The sequence below is a fragment of the Oryctolagus cuniculus genome, chromosome 2, assembly GCF_964237555.1.
Source record: "Oryctolagus cuniculus chromosome 2, mOryCun1.1, whole genome shotgun sequence".
Taxonomy (NCBI): Eukaryota; Metazoa; Chordata; class Mammalia; order Lagomorpha; family Leporidae; genus Oryctolagus; species Oryctolagus cuniculus.
The window spans coordinates 65,492,744-65,512,586 of NC_091433.1; the positions used below are offsets into that span (position 1 = coordinate 65,492,744).

Below are 19,843 nucleotides of genomic sequence, written 5' to 3' on the forward strand. Positions count from 1 at the left end.
CTGTACCCATGTGGGAGAAGCTCCTGGCTCCTGGCTTTGGGTTGGCCCAGCTCTGGCCATTGTGGCCATCTGTGGAATGAACCAGTAGATGGAAGACCTCTCTCTCTGTAATTCTGTATCTCAAATAAATAAATAAAATCTTTTTTAGAAAAGGATTAACTAAATATTAAACATTTTAGTTTATTTTTGCTAAAATATACTTTTGAAATATTCTGTGGCTGGTGCTGTGGCATAGCGGATAAAGCCAGTTCAAGTCGTGGCTGCTCCACTTCTGATACAGCTCTCTGCTATGGCCTGGGAAAGCAGTAGAAGATGCCCAGGTCACTGGGCCCCTGCGCTCATGTGGGAGACCGGGAAGAAACTCCTGGCTCCTGGCTTCAGATCGACACATCTCTGGCCATTGCCGCCTACTGGGGAATGAACCAGCAGATGGAAGACCTCTCTCTCTGTGTAACTCTGACTTTCAAATAAATAAATAAATAAATCTTTTTTTTTTTTTAAAGAAATACTCCAAAGTAGGTATTTTTTATTTATTTTCTTTGAGAGAGACAAATAGGCAAACAGCTGTCATTGTCTCATTCATTCCCCAGATATCCACAATAGCTAAGACTAGGCCTGGCCAAAGCTGGGAGCTGAGAACTCAGTCTAGGTCTCCCACATGGGTGGCAGGGACCCAGTTACTTGAGCCATCACCACTACCTCCCAGGGGTCTCCATTAGCAGAAAGCTGGAGTCAGAACTCGAGTCAAGTATCAGACCTAGGTATTCTGATGTGAGATGTGGGTGTCAACTGCTGGGCTAAACCCTGCTCCAAGACTTTGATATTTGAATGTATTTGGTGTTTGTATTTATGAAAGTTTTTTATTAAGCCAAATGTTGGGCAAGAGTTGGTTTGTGATGGGTTACATAAACTCTTACTTAGATTTGTGTTTTAATTTACAGGCTTCTGTAATGTATCCCAATCCTGATCCCTTAGAAACACAAACAGGCGTTCTTGATTTTTATGGACAAAGATCATGGCGACAAGGAATACTAAGTAAATAATTTTTCCTTCCCCACTTTTCTTTCAACTTTAAAAAGTGAAGATAGCTATCATGATTTCCTAGATTTCATGCAGCCAGTGAAAAAATGATGCTATATAAAAATGTGTGATCTTAAAATATTCTTATAGGATTTGTAGTTCTTAGTTTTTTTAATGTTTTATTTGTACTACCACATCTTAGAATAACTTATAATTTAAAATGTTGATATAATATGAATATTTATAAGTAAAAGCATTTGGACATCTTTTGTCTTAAGAGACACAATTAATAAGCCACTGTTTATTTAAATATTTTATGTCTAGTTAACTTTAATGGTTTATTTGATATTTAAAAACATTAACTTATATCACTTTGTTTTTAAAAATGTTTTTATTTATTTGAAAGAGTGATAGAGAGAAAGATATCTTCCATTCCTTGGTTCACACCCCAACTATGTGCAACAGCCAGGGCTGAGGCTGGCTGAAGCCAGGATCCAGGAACTCCATCTGGGTTTCACAGGGATTTAAGTGCTTAAGGCATCATCTCCTGCTATCCAGGCATATTAGCAGGGAACTGGACCTGAAGGGGAGTAGCGGTACCATAATGCCCACTCCAACTGGTATAACTTTAAAAACAATTTCTCTGCATCTTTATGTTTCTACTTTCATTCTTTTTTAAAAAAAACATGCATTTTTTTTATTTGAAAGAGTTACAGAGAGAGGTCGAGACAGAGAGAGAGGTCTTCCATCCTCTGGTTTACTCCCCAAATGGCCGCAATGGCCAGAGCTGCGCCGATCCAAAGCCAGGAGCCAGGAGCTTCCTCCGGGTTTCCATGTGGGAGCAGGGGCCCAGTGACTTGGGCCATCTTCTACTGCTTTCCCAGGCCATAGCAGAGAGCTGGATCGGAAGTGGAGAAGTCTGGACTTGAACGGCGCCCATATGGGATGCTGGCGCTTCAGGCCACGGCTTTAACCCACTGTGCCACAGCGCCAGCCCCCTCTACTTTCATTATTTTTAAAAATGTGATTAAAAAAATTTTAATGGACACGTAATTATACATTTTCATGGGAATCCATGTGATATTTCAGCACATGTATACACTGTGGAATATCCAGTCAGGATAAATTTTTTTTTGCTTCTTTATTTAAAGATTTATTTATTTATTTATTTATTTGAAAGAGTTAGAGAAGGAGAGGCACAGAGAGAGAGAGAGGGAGAGAGAGGTCTTCCATTCGATGGTTCACTCCCCAATTGGCTGCAACAGCTGGAGCTGCGCTGATCTGAAGCCAGGAACCAGGAGCTTCTTCCGGGTCTCCCATGCGGGTGCAGGGGCCCAAGGACTTGGGCCATCTTCTACTGCTTTCTCAGGCCATAGCAGAGAGCTGGATTGGAAGTGGAGCAGCCGGGACTGGAACCGGCGCCCATATGGGATGCCAGCACTGCAGGTGGCAGCTTAACCCACTATGTCACAGCACCGGCCCCAAGTCAGGATAAACTTATCTATGTCTCCTCAAACATTCATCATTTCTTTGTGATATAAACATTTAAAAATCTTTCTTCTAATTTTTTTCAAAAGAAATACGCAGTACATTATCACTCTCTATAGTCACCACACTGTGCATTAGAACACCAGGACTTCTTACTCCTGTCTTGCTGCTGTAACTTAACTTGATTAATAACCTTTCCCATTCCTCTGTCTCCCCTAGTCTCTCTAGCTTCTCCTAAACACCATTGTGTTCTCAACTTCTATGAGATTGACATTTTTTATATTCCATATGTGAATGAGATCATTCCTGTGCTTGGCTCATTTCACTTAACAAAGTGACCTCCCATCTTATCATGATAGTGAAATGACAAGTTTCTTTTTGTGGCTGTATAGTATTCCATCAGTTGTATATACCACATTTTCCTTATCCATTTATCAGTTGGTGGGCACTGAGGTTGTTTCCATTTCTGGGCTACTCTGAATAGTGCTTCAGTAAACATGGACATGCAGCTGTCCTTCTGATAGAGTGACTACTTCCCGTGGCTATGTACTCAGTAGTGGGAAGACTGGATCATATGGTAGTTCTATTTGTAGTTTTTTGAGGAACCTCTATACTATTTTCCACAGTGGTTGTACTAATTTACATTCCTACCAACAATGGGAAAGAGCTCCCTTTTCTCCACATCCTTATCAACACTTGTTCTCTTTTGTGTTTTTTATAATATTCAGTCTTAATGGAGTGAGGTGATGTCTCATTGTGGTTTTGATTTGAACTTCCATCATGATTAATGATGCTGAGCATTTTCTCATGTACCTGTTGGCCATCTGTATGTCTTCCTTTGAGAAGTGTCTGTTTAAATCTATTGCCAATTTTTAATGGAATCATTTGTGTTTTTTTTGTTTATTAGTGTGCTACTGTTGAGTTGTTTGAGTTCCTTATATATTCTGGTTATTGACCCACTGCCAGATATGTAGGTTGCAGATATTTTCTCCCATTTTGTAGGTTATCTCTTCAATCTGTCATTTCCTTTGCTATGTAGAAGATCTATAGTTTTATGAAATCTCATTTGTCTATTGTTGCTTTTATTTCCGGTGCTTTAGGGGTGTGATCTAGAAAAATCCTTGCCCATCCCATTGTCCTGAAGTAGTTCCTCCATGTTTTTGTCTAGCTTTACCATTTTTTTTCCCTGTTCTATAAATAATTTAATTTGAGAAATATCTGTGACAATTAAAATTTAAATGATAAGAAATTATATATAATCTTTAGAGAGTTTTTTCTGTATAGAGAATATTGATACTACTCTTTATCCAGATGTTGATACTATTAGTTAAAAATCATTGAGAGGGGCTGGCACTGTGGCGTAGCAGGTAAGGCCGCCACCTGCTGTGCTGGCATCCCATATGGGCATCGGTTCTAGTCCCAGCTGCTCTACTTCTGATCCAGCTCTCTGCTGTGGCCTGGGAAAGCAGTAGAAGATTGCCCAAGTCCTTAGGCCTCTGCACCCGTGTAGGAGACCCAGAAGAAGCTCCTGGCTCCTGACTTCAGATTGGTGCAGCTCCGGCCATTGTGGCCAGTTGGGGAGTGAACCAGCAGATAGAAGTCCTCTCTCTCTCTCTCTGCCTCTCCTTCTCTCTGTCTGTAACTCTGACTTTCAAATAAATAAGCAAGTCTTAAAAAAAAAAAAAATCATTGAGGAGCTGGCATTGTAGTGTATGTAGCTGGCTATACCACTTCTAATCCAACTCCTGCTAATTGCCTGGGAAAAGCAGTGGAAGATGCCCCATGTGTTTGGGCCCCTGCTGCCCATGTAGGAGACCTGGAAGAATTTCCTGGCTTCTGGCTGTTGTGGCCATGTGGGGAGTGAACCAGATGATTGGAAGATCTCTCTCTTTTTCCCTGTCTGTAACTCTAACTTTCAAATTAAATAAAAACAAGAAAAGAAACAACTCCTCATTTGTTAAAAAAAAAAAAAAAATCATTGAACTCAGTAGTGTTCTCTTCAGTCAGAGGTCACAGAGAAGTTTCCATGTTAATAAAGCTGTTTCTTAGAATCTTTAAGATTCTAGAATGTTAAGAATCTTAACTGCACCCTGTTAAAGTAAAGGATTCAAGAAGCATACGCATGCAGTATTCACATGAAGACTTTTGTTAGATGAACTGCCTAAAATGGGTTGTGTCTTGTCTTATACAGGTTTTGATCTTTCTGATCCTGAGAAAGAGAAGGCTGGAGTTCTTGCCATTCAGCTGAAGGAGAGAAGTGTTGTTCACTCTGTAAGTTGTTTTGTTCCTTCGATATAAGCCAGTTTTTATAGTATTTTAGGAAAATGCAAGATTTTTCCTACTGAAATGTTTCATACGTTGTCGTTTCTAATAGGAAATAATAATAAGCCTTCTGAGCAATGCTGTCGCACAATTCAAGAAGTATAAGTGCCCTAGAATGAAAAGTCATCTAAGTATGTATCCATAGAGTGTCACAATGTTATGCAACTTTGAGTAATTTTAAGTTCTCCTCATAAATCTTTTTTCCTTTATAGTGGTCCAAATGGGAGAAGAATATTATTATGCAAAGGATTATACCAAAGCTTTGAAGTGAGTCCTATTTACTGTTTTTTTTTCTTTTCAAGTATTCAGATTGCAGTGAAATTGGAATAGAAATTTATACTGAAGGATTTATTATTTCTATTTAGCTGTCTCTGTGCAGTTTTTCTCAGGTGCCATCTGTTGTCACCATATTTTTCAAAGTGTTAGGAAACTTCATTTTTAGCTAACTGTTAAAACTATCTCAATAAGATTTTCTTTATTGATAAATGAGGACATTTCATCTTGTCCAAGAATTCTTTGAACTCTTTTTTGTGCAGCTGTTTTAGTCTGGCTCACGTTTCGTCCTTTTAGGTTGCTGGATTATGTGATGTGTGATTATCGGAGTGAGGGCTGGTGGACTCTCCTCACATCGATATTGACCACAGCTCTGAAGTGCTCCTACCTCATGGCCCAACTGAAGGATTATATCACTTACTCCCTGGAACTTCTTGGAAGAGGTAACTATGATCGCTCAGAAAAACCTCAATCCATAAAATCATTCAGCATTCCTTAAGCGTTTAAAAATTTAAAGAATAATTTAGTTTCACATAATTAACAGTAGTTTTGCTGTGTGTGAATCACCAGGCTTGGTCATCTTAGAGGAGGTGTTTATGCTTAAATATTTTTAAAGCTTTACATGAAGGTGGTAGTCTTACTTGCTTTCTGGTTCTCACTCTTTTCCTTCCTTCTTCGTATTAGCTTCAACTCTGAAAGATGACCAGAAATCTAGGATAGAGAAGAACCTCATAAACGTTTTAATGGTAGGTTGGAATTCTTTATGTAAAATGTGTTGTAGAACTCCGTACATGCATATGTATGTAAATTCTTTGTTTCAACTTGTTGAATGGACGCTTTTCTCCGTTGGTGCAGAATGAAAGTCCCGATCCTGAACCCGACTGTGATGTCTTAGCTGTGAAAACTGCTCAGAAGTTGTGGGCGGACCGAGTTTCTCTTGTTGGCAGCAATGTTTTCACAATAGGAGTACAGGATTTTGTACCATTTGGTAGGTTACCAGCATCTGCAGTGTTATTTCAGAGAATTCATCCTTATTTCTATGAACTTAATAGATGCAGAATAATAATCTGAAATCCTAAGTACTCTAAAATTTGAACTTTTGACCTCTGACTTTATGCCATAAATGGAATAGTCTACAAAATTTTTAAAAATAATTTTGGACTGGCATTGTGGCATAGTAGGTTAAACCTCTACCTGCAGTGTCGGCATCCCATATGGGTGCCAGTTTAAGTCCTGGCTGCTCCACTTCCAATCCAGCTCCCTGCTAATGGCCTGGGAGAGCAGTGGAAGATGGCCCAAATGCTTGGGCCCCTGCATCTATGTGGGATACCTGGAAGAAGCTCCAGGCTCCTGGCTCCAGAGCAGCCAAACTTCAGCTGTTGCGGCCATCTGAGGAGTAAGCCAGTGGATGGAAGACCTCTGTCTCTTTCTCTCTCTCTCTGTAACTCTGTCTCTCAAATAAAAATAAATACAATTTTAAAAATACTATTTATTATATAAAATTACTCAGGCTGTATTTTTTTAAAGATTTATTTATTTATTATTTGAAAGGCAGCATTACAGAAAGGCAGAGGCAAAGAGAGAGATCTTCCATCCACTGGTTCACTCCCTAAATGGCCACAATGGCTGGATCTGGGCCAGTCCAAAGCCAGAAGCCAGGAGCTTCTTCTAGGTCTCCCATATGGATACAAGGGCCCAAGGACTTGAGCCGTCTTCTACTGCTTTCTCAGGCCATACCAGAGCTGAATCGGAAGTAGAGCAGCCAGGACTCGAACCAGCGCCCATATGGGATGCCGGCACTCCAGAGAGCAGCTTTACCCGCCATGCCACAGCCCTGGCCTTGAGGCTATATGTTTAAGGTGTATATGAAACATAAATAACTTTTGTGTTTAGACTTGGATTTCATCCTACAGGATTTCTCACTCATTTATATATGCATATATTCCAAAACCCAAAATATCCAGAATCTGAAACACCCCAGCCTATATAATCATTTTATAGATAAACTATGTTTTTTCCCCCTTAGTGAAATAAAGATAATCAAGAACTTAAAAACCTGATTTATGTCTTAAAACATATTTTGTACAGGTGTTTGAAACATACTTGAAAAGATTTTCATTTAAAAGATTTATGCTTTAATGTATAGGCTGGTATTTTCTTTTTTTCTTTTTTTTTTTTTTTTGTGACAGGCAGAGTGGATAGTGAGAGAGAGAGACAGAGAGAAAGGTCTTCCTTTGCCGTTGGTTCACCCTCCAATGGCCGCCGCGGCCGGCGCGCTGCAGCCGGCGCACCGCGCTGATCCGATGGCAGGAGCCAGGAGCCAGGTGCTTTTCCTGGTCTCCCATGGGGTGCAGGGCCCAAGCACCTGGGCCATCCTCCACTGCACTCCCTGGCCACAGCAGAGGGCTGGCCTGGAAGAGGGGCAACCGGGACAGAATCCGGCACCCCGACCGGGACTAGAACCCGGTGTGCCGGCGCCGCTAGGTGGAGGATTAGCCTAGTGAGCCGCGGCGCCGGCCTAGGCTGGTATTTTCAAATAAGTTAATAAAAATGTTTTTTTCCTTTGAAATCTTAACATTGGTATTTCAGAGGCAGCTATTTTCTTTAAATAAATATTTTACTTATTTATTTGAGAGGTAGAATTACAGAGAGTGAGAGGGAGAGACAGGGAGAAAGGTTTTCCATCACTCGTTCACTCCCCAAATGGCTACAACAGCCGGAACTGGGCCAGTTCGAAGCCAGAGCCAGGAGCTGATTCTGGGTCTCCCACTTGGGTACAAGGAGCCCACGCACTTGGACCATCTTTGGCTGCTTTCCCATGCCATAGCAGAGAGCTGGATTGGAAGAGGAGCTGCCGGGACACGAACCAGCACCTGTATGAGATGCTGGTACCACAAGTGGAGGCTTAGCCTACTACACCACAGAACCAGCTCCTAGTCAGGTATATTTTTAAAATTAAAGATGATTTTGAAACTTGAAAGCTATAATTTATTTGTTTTATTTATTTTTCTTAGTGAACCACATTTGTGTCTTTGAAATGCCTCAATACAGAAGTCAGTAAGAATGGCCAGAGTGGATGTGTCTTTTCTGAAGAGTAAATGTGGTTCACAGAATAGTGTGTGTGAATGTTGAGTATCTGGTAGTGTATAAATCAGCTCTTTTCTGTTTTGTTTCAGTACAATGCAAAGCCAAGTTCCATGCCCCAAGTTTTCATGTTGATGTACCTGTTCAGTTTGATATTTACCTGAAAGCTGATTGTCCACACCCCATTAGGTTCTCCAAGCTCTGTGTCAGCTTTAATAATCAGGTAATGATACCTTTTAATGTGTTTTTACTGTGTTTGTATTTTATTCTCTCTTGTGTTAAACTAGGTAAAATGAGTTTAGTGAATTTTACATCTTACTGGTTTCATAGTAACAAATTTGGGTGAGGTCTCTCTAAATGCATTTACAGTTCTAAATTTCTATACTAGCAATTTAAGTTTTATACTTTTCTTTTTGTTTCCATTGTATGCTTATGAAATCTAAGCATTCTGTGTATATATTTTTTATAGTCTATAACTAAGATATATTAAAAATGAGTGTCATCAAGTTTTCAATATCGTTTACTTTATATTCTAGTTTATCATTAGCTTTTGATTATAGAATGCTTTTATTTTTGAGAAATTGGAATATCAATTAATATAAATTCAAAAGTAAATATATAAATGTGTGAGCTTCCAATTCCATTTTCCTAGATGTCCTCTCTGTTAACTTTCTTGAATAGTCTAGACATGGCACATGTGTAAAAGAGCAACTTCTTTTCTGCCAAATGGAATTATACCATATTTTTTGAATTTGAACATTTCTAAAATATGATATAGCATGGTCAATTGCTTGTTTACATTCCAACTTTTTCAGTTATAATCTCATTTAATAGATAATCACCTTTTGATCACCCAGGAAGTATATTGAGCCTTTAACACACAATCATTTATTCCCAATTACAATATTCTTAGCATTCTGAGCCTGAGGGAGTTTGGCCTATCAGCCCATTGAAAATGTGAGTGTTTTGAGGGTAAGGGCCAGGATTGACTCACAGATCGCCCGAGTAGGTCGTGAAGACTAAATGGTGTAGGGTGGACTAGCAGTGTAGTGGCAGTAGGCATATCAAAGGAAAGAGGAGGTGAAGATACATTAAGGTAGGTATAAAAAGATGGGAGAGGGAGAAGATGTTTGGCAATGAGAAAACACTGTGTGGAAGCAGGAGTGCACTTTCTGTGTTTATGGGTCAGTGCAGACAAAGGCCTCACAGAAGCAGAGGGCTTGTTAATGATGGTTATTGGTACGTGAGATCGGATGACTTGAAGGAACCTTGAAAAATTAAGAGCAATGGGCCGATAAATAGAAATTTTAAAAGATTTACTTATTTATTTATCTTATCCATGTTGTATGTGTCACTTTATTGTATGGTCATAAAGACGCGGTGTTACCTGTTTTAATAGGATTTGATTCAGAGGAACTGAGAAATGTCCCTGCAGTAGAAATGCTGAGGTCAAACTGGATTGCCTGAAGGACTGGCACGTTTTACTTGATTTCAGACCCTTGCTCAAGGATCCTTTGTGAATTAGCTTAAAAACTTTAAAGCTAGAATATGAAATTTCTATTTCCCAAACTTTTCTCTAGTAGCAAAATAGAGGGAAGAATTGATGTCATGGAAACCAGTTAGAGACTTTTATATTAATCCAACTACAAAAAGTCAGGATTTGTGGGATACCTGGGCTGAGTTCTAAGTTCCTGGCTTGGCTATGTGGGGCATTTGGAGAGTGAACTTGTAGGAGATCTGTCAATCTCTCTGCCTTTCGAATAAAATAAAGATAAAAATCTTAAAAAATTGAAAAGATACAAGAGGCATTTTAAAATAGATAAATCTGGAGTGCTGAGTGTATAAAGAGGATAAAGAATGGGCATGCGGGCCGGTGCCGCAGCTCTGACACCCCAGGTTCTAGTCCCAGTTGGGGCGCCGGATTCTGTCCCGCTTGCTCCTCTTCCAGTCCAGCTCTCTGCTGTGGCCCAGGAGTGCAGTGGAGGATGGCCCAAGTGCTTGGGCCCTGCACCTGCATGGGAGACCAGGAGGAAGCACCTGCTCCTGGGTTGGGATCGGCACAGCGCTCCAGCTATGGCGGCCATTTGGGGGGTGAACCAACGGAAGACCTTTCTCTCTGTCTCTCTCTCTTATTATCTAACTCTGCCTGTCAAAAAAAAAAAAAAAAAAAAAAAAAAAAAAAAAGAATGGGCATCCGGTGAATAAAGGACAGGAGACGTGCACGTGCCGTGTCCTCTGCTTGGATTGTCTTGCTCTCCTTTCTCCACTTAATCAGTTCTTTCTCATGGACCTTCCCTGACCCACCAAGGCTGATTCGCCTGGCTCCCGGAGCCCTGTACAGCACAAGTCACAGCCGTGGTTCACCATTGTGTGTATTGTTTGGTAAATTGCATGTTGTTCTTAACTAGAATCTAAGTGTGGAATGGGAAGGTTAGTACAGGAACCCTTATTTTGCTTTCCCCTTAGTATCCTACCATTCCATTTCTTTTTCCAACAAACATAAATGACTTCTTCAATCAAAGCTCTAATATGCTAGCATAGACTATAAAGCAGGGTTTTTATTTTTAATAATTAGATTATTTTAAATTCATGGTACAAATCACAAGATAAATGTAGTTTCTTAAATTTTATAAGTATGGAATGGAAATGAAAATTAGAGGAAAAATATGAACTGTGAACTGTGTAAGAGTTTTCTGTGAAGCCATTGGGATAGAAAATGGCTCTTACAGAGATCTTGACACTTATTGAACAGGTGAGAATGGTGATTCCATAGACAAAAACCTGACGATGTCTCTGTTTATTTGTCTGTGTGGAATATGCTGTCCTGGGAGCATAGATGGACATTCATCTTGGGCATGCTGAGTTTAGGTGGTACTAGATTTATCTTTGGGACAGTTGTGATATAAACAAGTATTTAAGGCAATCAGACAGAATTGGATTGTTTTTATGAAAGACATATTAGCACAAATGTGCAGAATATATAGATACTAATAAACTTTCCAGTGAAGTGAACATAAAGGGAAAATAGAAGAATTAAAAGAAAGCCAAGGACTGAAACTTTTGGAACCTATGAGTTGAAGGAAAAAAGGGCCTTAGAGGGAAAAACAGGAAACAGTGAAGGAAGGTGAGAAACACATGTTTCAGTGTCACAGAGGCAAAGTTAAAGGAAACTCGCCAAGAAAAGGAGATGATGATAGCACCTTTCTTTCTCTCTCTACAAAAGGCTTTTCAGAAGTCGATTGTGTACAGTTAACTTGCTCTTTTCTTGGGGTAGAAATGAATAAATGTGTCTCCATTTGGCATAAAAATACTTCCTTTTACTAGTTACCCTACATAATGCTTTGGTGTTGGTGGAGTTAAAACTAAATGAGCTCCAAATCACTTGGCATTTAGTGTTAGCAAAACATCTCATCTGACGTTTGTATCTCTTTCAGGAGTACAACCAGTTCTGTGTGATAGAAGAAGCATCTAAGGCAAGTGAAGTTTTAGAAAATCTGACTCAAGGAAAGATGTGCTTAGTTCCTGGAAAAACAAGAAAATTGTTATTTAAGTTTGTTGCAAAAACTGAAGATGTGGGAAAGAAAATTGAGGTTAGTGGTGACATTTGTTTAAAAGCATTTTTAATATGTTTGTGTCAGAAAATTTCAAATAATGTAGAAATTTATTAAATGTAAAAATGAAGCATTTTCACCTGGATTTCCTAAGAGAAACCATTCATAATCGTTGGGTAGATTTCCTTCCACACATTTTTCTGTAACATATTTATGGTTAATTCTTTTCCAATTAAAAAATTACCAATGTACTCTATTTGGTATGCTACAACTGGCTTTTTTCACTTAGCATGTATATTAGACATTGTTTTCTGTTAGTACATAAGAACAATCTTATTTTTGCTTTCAGTTAAGGAGGTTTAAATATATATAACAGCAAATATATTTTGTATAATATATAACTTAGACTGAATATCTTTTTGATGTTTTAGCATTGTTACACTTGATCTTAGCCAAAAGGCCAAGAAGCGATTTTTAGCATTGCTAACTGCATTTTTTAAAAGAGAAAATGTAAAAGATTGATTTAATTGAAATATCTTTTGGAAATATATGATGAAAATAAGATATTTATTCAGCGTAAACTCTGGAGCTAAGCTGTGTGGGTTTAAATTCTGACTCTGCAGAGTTACTAGCTTGTGATGCTGAGCAGTCACTTACCCTCTTTGTGTCTCAGTGTATCCATCCGGAGATTGTGGATAACACAGCCTATTTGCTAGGGTCTCAGGAGGATTCAATCAGTTAATGTAAATTGCTTGGGATAGTGATGAGACCGTAGTCAACACTCATTACCTATTTTCCATGACTTGAATGGGAAGTTAGCTACTCAAAACTTGTATTGCTGAGAGTGCACAAGGTTGTACTACACATATTCCCGTAACAATTTCTATGAAACTGTTGGTTTTGTTATTAACCAGTATCCAGAGGTTTTTGCTTAGTCATTAAAAAAAACTTTCATGATTTTGATTAAACCCTTAAGTACATATTTTCTTTGTTCTGTGCTGAGTAAGCCTACAGACATGAATCATAATTAATAATCCTGTTGTGAAGGGTTTACTTGAATGAACATTTGTTTCTCAATAAACTGTTTCATTGCTGATAGTATAGGTGTTTGCAGGAAGAATATTTGTGGGGCTAGAGGTTAGGTGGTAAGCATATTAACGGTCATCAAAATATTTCATTCAGCACCTGTTATGTCTTATGCTGTGCCAGATAGTTACAGGCATGCTATACGGTCAGTCTCCTAGGAAGTCAGGTCACGATCTCTGTTTTAAAGATGAAACAGGTGAAACCCAGTGCAGAGTTCAAGGCTCCAGGCTGTGTTCTGCCCTCTGTTACCTGGTGGGTCTCCAAAGGGACCCCTTCACCTGCTGAGAGGGGATGGTGACAAGCAAGAATGAATGGTGATTCTGTCAGTCCTGTGTCTTTAGATTACCTCGGTGGATCTGGTTCTGGGCAACGAGACGGGAAGATGTGTGGTTTTAAACTGGCAGGGAGGAGGAGGAGACGCCGCCTCGTCCCAAGAAGCCCTGCAGGCGGCAAGATCTTTCAGAAGACGGCCCAAGCTCCCCGACCGCGAGGTGCCCTGGGACTGCATCGTGATTCAGGCAAGCACCATGTAAGTCCCCACGCTGCCAGCCTGTGAAAGGTCGCCCTCTCATTTCTTTTCCTCGTTCCTTTCACTTACTTGTATTTTTTTCTAGACTCAAGGACTCACTTAAGGTTTCTTTTTCAAGGATCATCTCCAGAGTTCCAAACATTTCTGTACGTCTCCGACACGAGCCTCCTGCCCTGGCCAATGAGATGTACTGTTTGGTTGTGACTGTTCAGTCCCATGAAAAGACCCAAATCAGAGATGTGAAGCTCACTGCTGGGTTAAAGCCAGGTGAGCACTTGTTTTTGTTTTTAATATTTGTATTAATCCAACATAAAATAAGCATCCGTGGTGTCCGCGACAGAACGTTTGTTTAAAAGATGCTATGACATGGTGCTCTGCACGTAGTGTTGATTATTAGGGTGTTTGAATCCCCTGTATTTTAAAAACACCAACATTGACACTTTTAGGACAGGATGCCAACTTAACTCAGAAAACTCACATGACTCTTCATGGAACTGAGCTATGCGACGAGTCCTACCCAGCCTTACTCACTGACGTTGCTGTCGGAGACTTGCATCCAGGCGAACAGGTGAAGTGGGCCTGCTAGGATTGGAGAGGAGGTGGATTAATTTGAAGTTTTAAATATACAGTCAGGGGCTGGTGCTATGGCTCAGCGGATTAAAGTCCTGGCCTGCAGTGCCGGTATCCCATGTGGACGCCAGTTCGAGTCCCAGGTGCTCCACTTATGATCCAGCTCCCTGCTTATGCACCAGAGGGTGGCCAAAACCTTTGGGCCCCTGCATCCATGTGGGAGACCTGGAAGAAGCTTCTGGCCCCTGGCTTCTATGGGCTCAGCTCTGGCCATTGTAGCCATTTGAGTGGTGAACCAGCAGGTGGAAGACCTCTCTCTTTCTACCTCTCTCTGTAACGCTCTTTTAAATAAATAAAATCTTTTTAAAAAATTTTAAAAAACATTAAAAAAATATATATAGTCAGTTTTAGGCAATTTCAGAGCATTTCTATAGCTAATCCTGGCACTAAAAAGGTGATTTAACTAACGAACATAGCATCTGCATTTTACCTCTTTAGATGTATAAAATGTCTTAAACAATTTTTATATAAGGAATTTTAGAGTGAATGACCCTAATTGGGAGAATTAGAGGTCTTTAAAATAACCATGATTTGTAACTTAGTGCAGTAATCTCTAAGTCAACTTTAATTTCCAAACCAAATATAAAAAATTCCTTGGAAGTTGAAAATGATTTAGAAAAAAAGTAGACACAGTACATTTTAAACAGTGGGACCATTATCCTGGAATATGTATCAGGAGGAGGTCTGTAATGTTAGGTAAATTCTAACACTTGTTTTGTTACAGCTGGAAAAAACGTTGTATGTTCGCTGTGGAACAGTGGGTTCAAGAATGTTTCTTGTCTATGTTTCTTATCTAATCAATACAACAGTTGAAGAAAAAGAAATTGTTTGCAAGTGTCACAAGGTACTGTTTTCCTAACTCCTTCACAAAGCATCACGTGTGGATCATTCCCCTATTTTGCGTTATTTAAGTTTACATGTGAAATAAGGAGTTTATAGTATGTGACAAATTTTAACTAAGCATCTGTTGATTTTTTTAATCATTTATATTGAGATTAGTTTACACTGGCATTCATTGTTCATATATTAAGATAGAAAATTGACTGTGATAGCTTTCCATATGGGAGTCATCATGTTCTAGATCTCAGGCAAATCACACATTCAACAAAATCTGTAAGTTGGCTTGTATGAGGAAGGTTTGAGAGGGAAAGAGATTCCCTTTTTGAAATATCTTTTCTGTTACTTGTGAAAATTGTTTTTTGAGAGGTGCATGTAGAAAGGGGGTGAAAATAGGAGCTATCCCAGCTGTAGGCCAGCAACTCAAAGGCAGCTGCCGTGAGTGCATTGCTGTAGTTCTGATTAGTCTCTTTTACATATAGAGGTGGGGGGGGATAATCTTGTTATATAGATTTAACCATATAGGATACAGTGCTTATATCCTCTTTCAGTAATGGAAAATGATGATATTTAATATCTTCTGGATTTCAGCGGTGTAATTGGGATTTGGGTCCTTAGCCCATAGAGTAAAAGGTTTATCAGTTTGGGAATTTGTAGTTTGATTATGGCATAGCATCTGGTCCATGGGCTATGGATAAGTTGCTGGGTGAGAAAATCATCCCAAATGAGTTAGCAGGATTTCCCAGTTGGGAGGGAAGAAGACATGTACTAGACTGTCAGAAATTATATCTAGCCCAGTGTAATCTCACAGAGCCATAGATGGTGTGTTAGAAGATAAATGTGCGAGTTTCAGCACTTAATGTGCATTATCTTATTTAATTCTTATAATTATCTATGAAGATAATAAAACCAAGATTTGAAGAGACCATATGACTTTCCCAGAGTCATACCTGTATGCCCAGGATCACACAGCTCATAGGGATGTGTCCAGCTAGGAGTAGAATCCAGATCAACCTAATTGTAACTAAAGGATTCCTACCAACAGAGTGGGTTCTTCTGAAAGATATAATATCCCATTGTCTTCCAAACAGACTCTTTTAGGAAGGAAGTGTATTGCGTTTGTTAAGAGTAGGGCTCCAGGGTCAGATTCTGCCTTTGTCACTTTCTGGCGATGTGACCTGCTTATCTTAAAGTGGCAGTCATTACATTATCTGTTTTTGTTGAGTGGTTATGGATCTTACCACGGGCATGGGGAAGGGGGGTGTTCAAAAAGTTCATGAAAAACAAAACAAACAAAAAAAAAGTTCATCAAAAAGCTGTATATGGATTTCAAAAATACTTTACAACAAACTTAATTTAGCTTTAATTCCATTTTCTACCAACTGTTTTGAAGTACTGTGATGCATACTACATGGATAGTGATTCTAACGACACCTGTGATCATACATTCTTCTTATTTTAGTTATCTTGAGTCAGGGTGTGGTGTAAAGTCCTTGGACAAAAGGAAGACCCAGATTCTAGGCATTACACCACTAGCTTTGTGGCCTTGGGCGAGGTCTTGCATTGCTCTTAGATCTCCTTACTCTTCTGTGAAGTGAGAAGGATGCTTGCCCTCCCACTTCACTAAATCCTGAGGTCATGTCTAAGAAAGTGCTTTGCTGCAGGGATTGTTATAAAACCATAAGACCATTTACTTGAAATAGTGGTCAGGTTTCTCTATAGAGATTGTTACAGATAGCATCTAAGAAAAAGCCTGCTCCTTCCTCACATATAGCTGTGACTATTTATTGATCAGTTATAGATTTGTGTTTTTTGGCCTTCTGTTTTTAAAACTTTATTTGTATGAGAAGATTTAGAAAAGCCATGAAATGCTCCTTTGAATTTCCTTGCAGGATGAAACGGTAACAATAGAAACTGTCTTTCCATTTGACGTCGCAGTGAAATTTGTTTCCACAAAGGTATGCTTCTGTGACATGTATATGTGCTGGAAATCATATGGGTTAAAGAAATTGACTGAAAAGAATAAAATGGGTGACTGATTCCTGACCCACCTTCTGTCTTCGTTTGTGCCAGTTTGAGCACCTGGAAAGGGTCTATGCTGACATCCCCTTTCTGCTGATGACCGACCTCTTAAGTGCCTCGCCCTGGGCCCTCACGATCGTATCCAGTGAGCTGCAGCTGGCTCCTGCCATGACGGCCGTGGATCAACTGGAGTCTCAGCTGGACAAAGGTGAGACCCCGAGTGTGTGCCAGCTTGGGAGCCAGTGCAGTGGCAGGCCTTTTGCTGAGGGAACTTGAGACTTTTACAGGTACTCACAGAAGCATATACATTTAAATTAAGATAGACTTAGTGGCATTTACCATTTGTTTTAGTATACCTTATTTTAAAAGATTAGATGTTTTTCTACTCTAAGGAAGTTATACTTTAAAAATGGACGTGAGGGGGGCCTTGTCCCATATTGGAGTGCCCAAGTTCAAGTCCCAGTTCTGCTTCTGGTTTCAGCTTCCTTCTAATGTGTGTCCTGGGAGGTCGTGGTGATAGCTCAACTGCGTGGGTCCCTTGCCACCCATGTGGGAGAACTGTGTTGAGTTCCAGGCGCTTGGACTTGGCCTGGCCCAGCCCTTGCTGCGAGGGATTTGGGAAGTGAACCAGTGAATGGAACAGCTCTCCCTGAGTCTTTCAAATGAAATGAAAATAAAATTTTTAAATGGAGAAAAAAGTACTTGAAAATAAAATAAGAATATTTTTATATGTGCATTTCTTAAAGGTTGCTGTTTCTTAAATTGATGTAATGTTTACTGTTTATAACTTAAAATGGGAGAACATGATTTTTAGGAAACTGAAAAATATAAAAGAGTACAAGATAAAATTTTCAGGTCACCTAACCAAAGCATCTTCAAAGATGGATTCAAACCCATGATGATGCCTTTCTGGCTCAGTGCACTTTGAGCTGATATGCTTCTTGAGTGTTAGAGTGAATAAAAATTAAATGTTAACTCAAGAAGTAGTATGCTCAGCTGTATTATAGGAATAAATTGTATGAGGGGTGAATTGATATATTCTTAAAACCAAAAATATACAAATTGCTTTATTTTCCTGATTTATTGTCTATCTGCTATTTTATTTCAGTGTTTAAGTATTCAGACTAGTTAATGTACAATACAGACTAAAATTAGATAGGCAGTTATCAGAATTATAGTGTATTTTGGCAATATCTGTCAATAAATAATTAGTAAATATTTATTGAATGCTTCTCTCCAGGGGAGCAGGTGAGATCCTCAAGAAGACATCAAAAAGATCAATTGGTCTCCGTACCCATGTTGATGGGTTTTAGAAAATTTATCTTTTATTTTATTTTATTTTAAAGATTTATTTATTTGAAACATAGAGTTAGAGAGAGGGAGACAGAGACAAAGAGATCTTGTATCTGTTGGTTCACTCTCCAAGTGGCCACAACATCCAGGGCTGTGCCAGGCTAAAGCCAGGAGCTTTGTCTGGGTCTCCCACTTGGGTGCAGGGGCCCAAGCACATGAGCCATCTTCTGCTTTTCCAGGTTATAGCTGGATCAGAAGAGAAGCAGCTGGGAATCGAACCGGCACCCATATGGGATGTCGGCACTGCAGACAGCAGCTTAACCTACTGCACCACAGCACCGGTCCCCATTCTTCATTTTCACAACCAACAGTGTAGCACTTCTATTCAGAAATTAATCCGCTTATTATTAAATATTGTGATCATTTTTAGTTAACTTCTTAGAATTAGGGAGGCAGTTAGTGGAATTTAATATGAGTATTTTAGGGGCCAGTGCTGTGGTGTAATGATAAAGTCGCCACCTGCAGTGCTGGCATCTCCTATGGGCGCCAGTTTGAGTCCTGGCTGCTCCACTTCCGATCCAGGCCTTGGAAAGCAGTGGAAGATGGCCCAAGTCCTTGGGCCCCTGCACCTGTGTGGGAGACCTGGAAGAAGCTCCTGGCTCATTGCACCTGGCTTTGGATCAGCTTAGTTCCAGCCGTTGCAGCCAACTGGGGAGTGAACCAGCAAGTAGAAGACCTCTCTCTCTCTTTCTCTCGCTCTCTCTCTCTGCTTCTGCCTCTCTATAACTCAGCCTTTCAAATAAAAAATAAATCTTTTAAAAAATATGAATAGTTTAGATTTTTTAAAAAAGCAACCTCAAGAAGTTTGAATTCATGCATTTTTTATTAATGGGCTACAATGTATCATTTCTTATTCCTTAAAATTACTTGAAAGTACTGAAATAAAAGTTGACCTTTTTTCCCTTTCACTGCCGATTTCTACTTACAATCAGAATTCCATTAGTCTATTGCAACCTTCACTGGAAAGTAATAACCTAACGTTTAGGGACTTTGTTGTTATTTCATAATTTCACTCAGAGATTTGTTAAACTTAGCATTAGTTAGACACTGTTGCTTGCATTTAAATGAGTGACATTGCAGTCTGTGAAGTGCTGAAAGGTAGAGAAGATTTGATTTAGATGAGTGCATATCTTGTCCTCAGGGAATTTACTGTAAAATTGGCAAGAGGAATGCATCCTGCACAAAGAGGTCAGGAGCTATGTTGGGCATTACTCAGGCAATATGCAATATATTTTCATTTGGATATCACTAATATGTGTGTGTGGGTTTTTTTTTAAGATTTATTTATATATTTGAGAGGCCAAGTTATAGACACAGAGAGGGAGGGAGAGAAAAAGAGAGAGAGAGAGAAGTCTTCCCTCCGCTGGTTCACTCTCCAAGTGACCACTATGGCTGGAGCTGAGCCAATTCAAAGCCAGGAGCCAGGAGCTTCTTCCAGGTCTCTCATGTGGGTGCAAGGGCCCAAGGACTTGGGCCATTTTCCACTGCTTTCCCAGGCCATAGCAGAGAGCTGGATCGGAAGTGGAGTAGCTGGGACTTGAACTGGCACCCATGTGGGATGCTGCTGCCACAGACAGAGGCTTAGCCTATAAGGCTACAGTGCCAGCCCCATTATGTGTGTATTTTTTCAGAGAGAACCAGAATTTTC

At 39.7% G+C, this 19,843-nt stretch overlaps 1 protein-coding gene and 1 pseudogene across 1 annotated transcript in view; one reads left to right on the forward strand and one right to left on the reverse strand.

Moving 5' to 3' along the window:
* TRAPPC11 (trafficking protein particle complex subunit 11) overlaps positions 1–19,843 on the forward strand; it is a 56,324-nt gene that overhangs the window by 25,827 nt on the left and 10,654 nt on the right. The window contains exons 11-25 of the mRNA XM_002709491.5: positions 942–1,035; positions 4,700–4,779; positions 4,883–4,961; positions 5,043–5,097; positions 5,401–5,546; positions 5,788–5,849; positions 5,959–6,091; positions 8,280–8,410; positions 11,622–11,777; positions 13,166–13,353; positions 13,472–13,620; positions 13,800–13,921; positions 14,708–14,827; positions 16,713–16,778; positions 16,894–17,050. Coding sequence (XP_002709537.1) covers positions 942–1,035; positions 4,700–4,779; positions 4,883–4,961; positions 5,043–5,097; positions 5,401–5,546; positions 5,788–5,849; positions 5,959–6,091; positions 8,280–8,410; positions 11,622–11,777; positions 13,166–13,353; positions 13,472–13,620; positions 13,800–13,921; positions 14,708–14,827; positions 16,713–16,778; positions 16,894–17,050 — 1,738 coding nt within the window. The remainder of the gene's footprint in view (positions 1–941; positions 1,036–4,699; positions 4,780–4,882; positions 4,962–5,042; positions 5,098–5,400; positions 5,547–5,787; positions 5,850–5,958; positions 6,092–8,279; positions 8,411–11,621; positions 11,778–13,165; positions 13,354–13,471; positions 13,621–13,799; positions 13,922–14,707; positions 14,828–16,712; positions 16,779–16,893; positions 17,051–19,843) is intronic.
* Positions 12,092–12,210, reverse strand: LOC127490378 (U2 spliceosomal RNA; annotated as a pseudogene).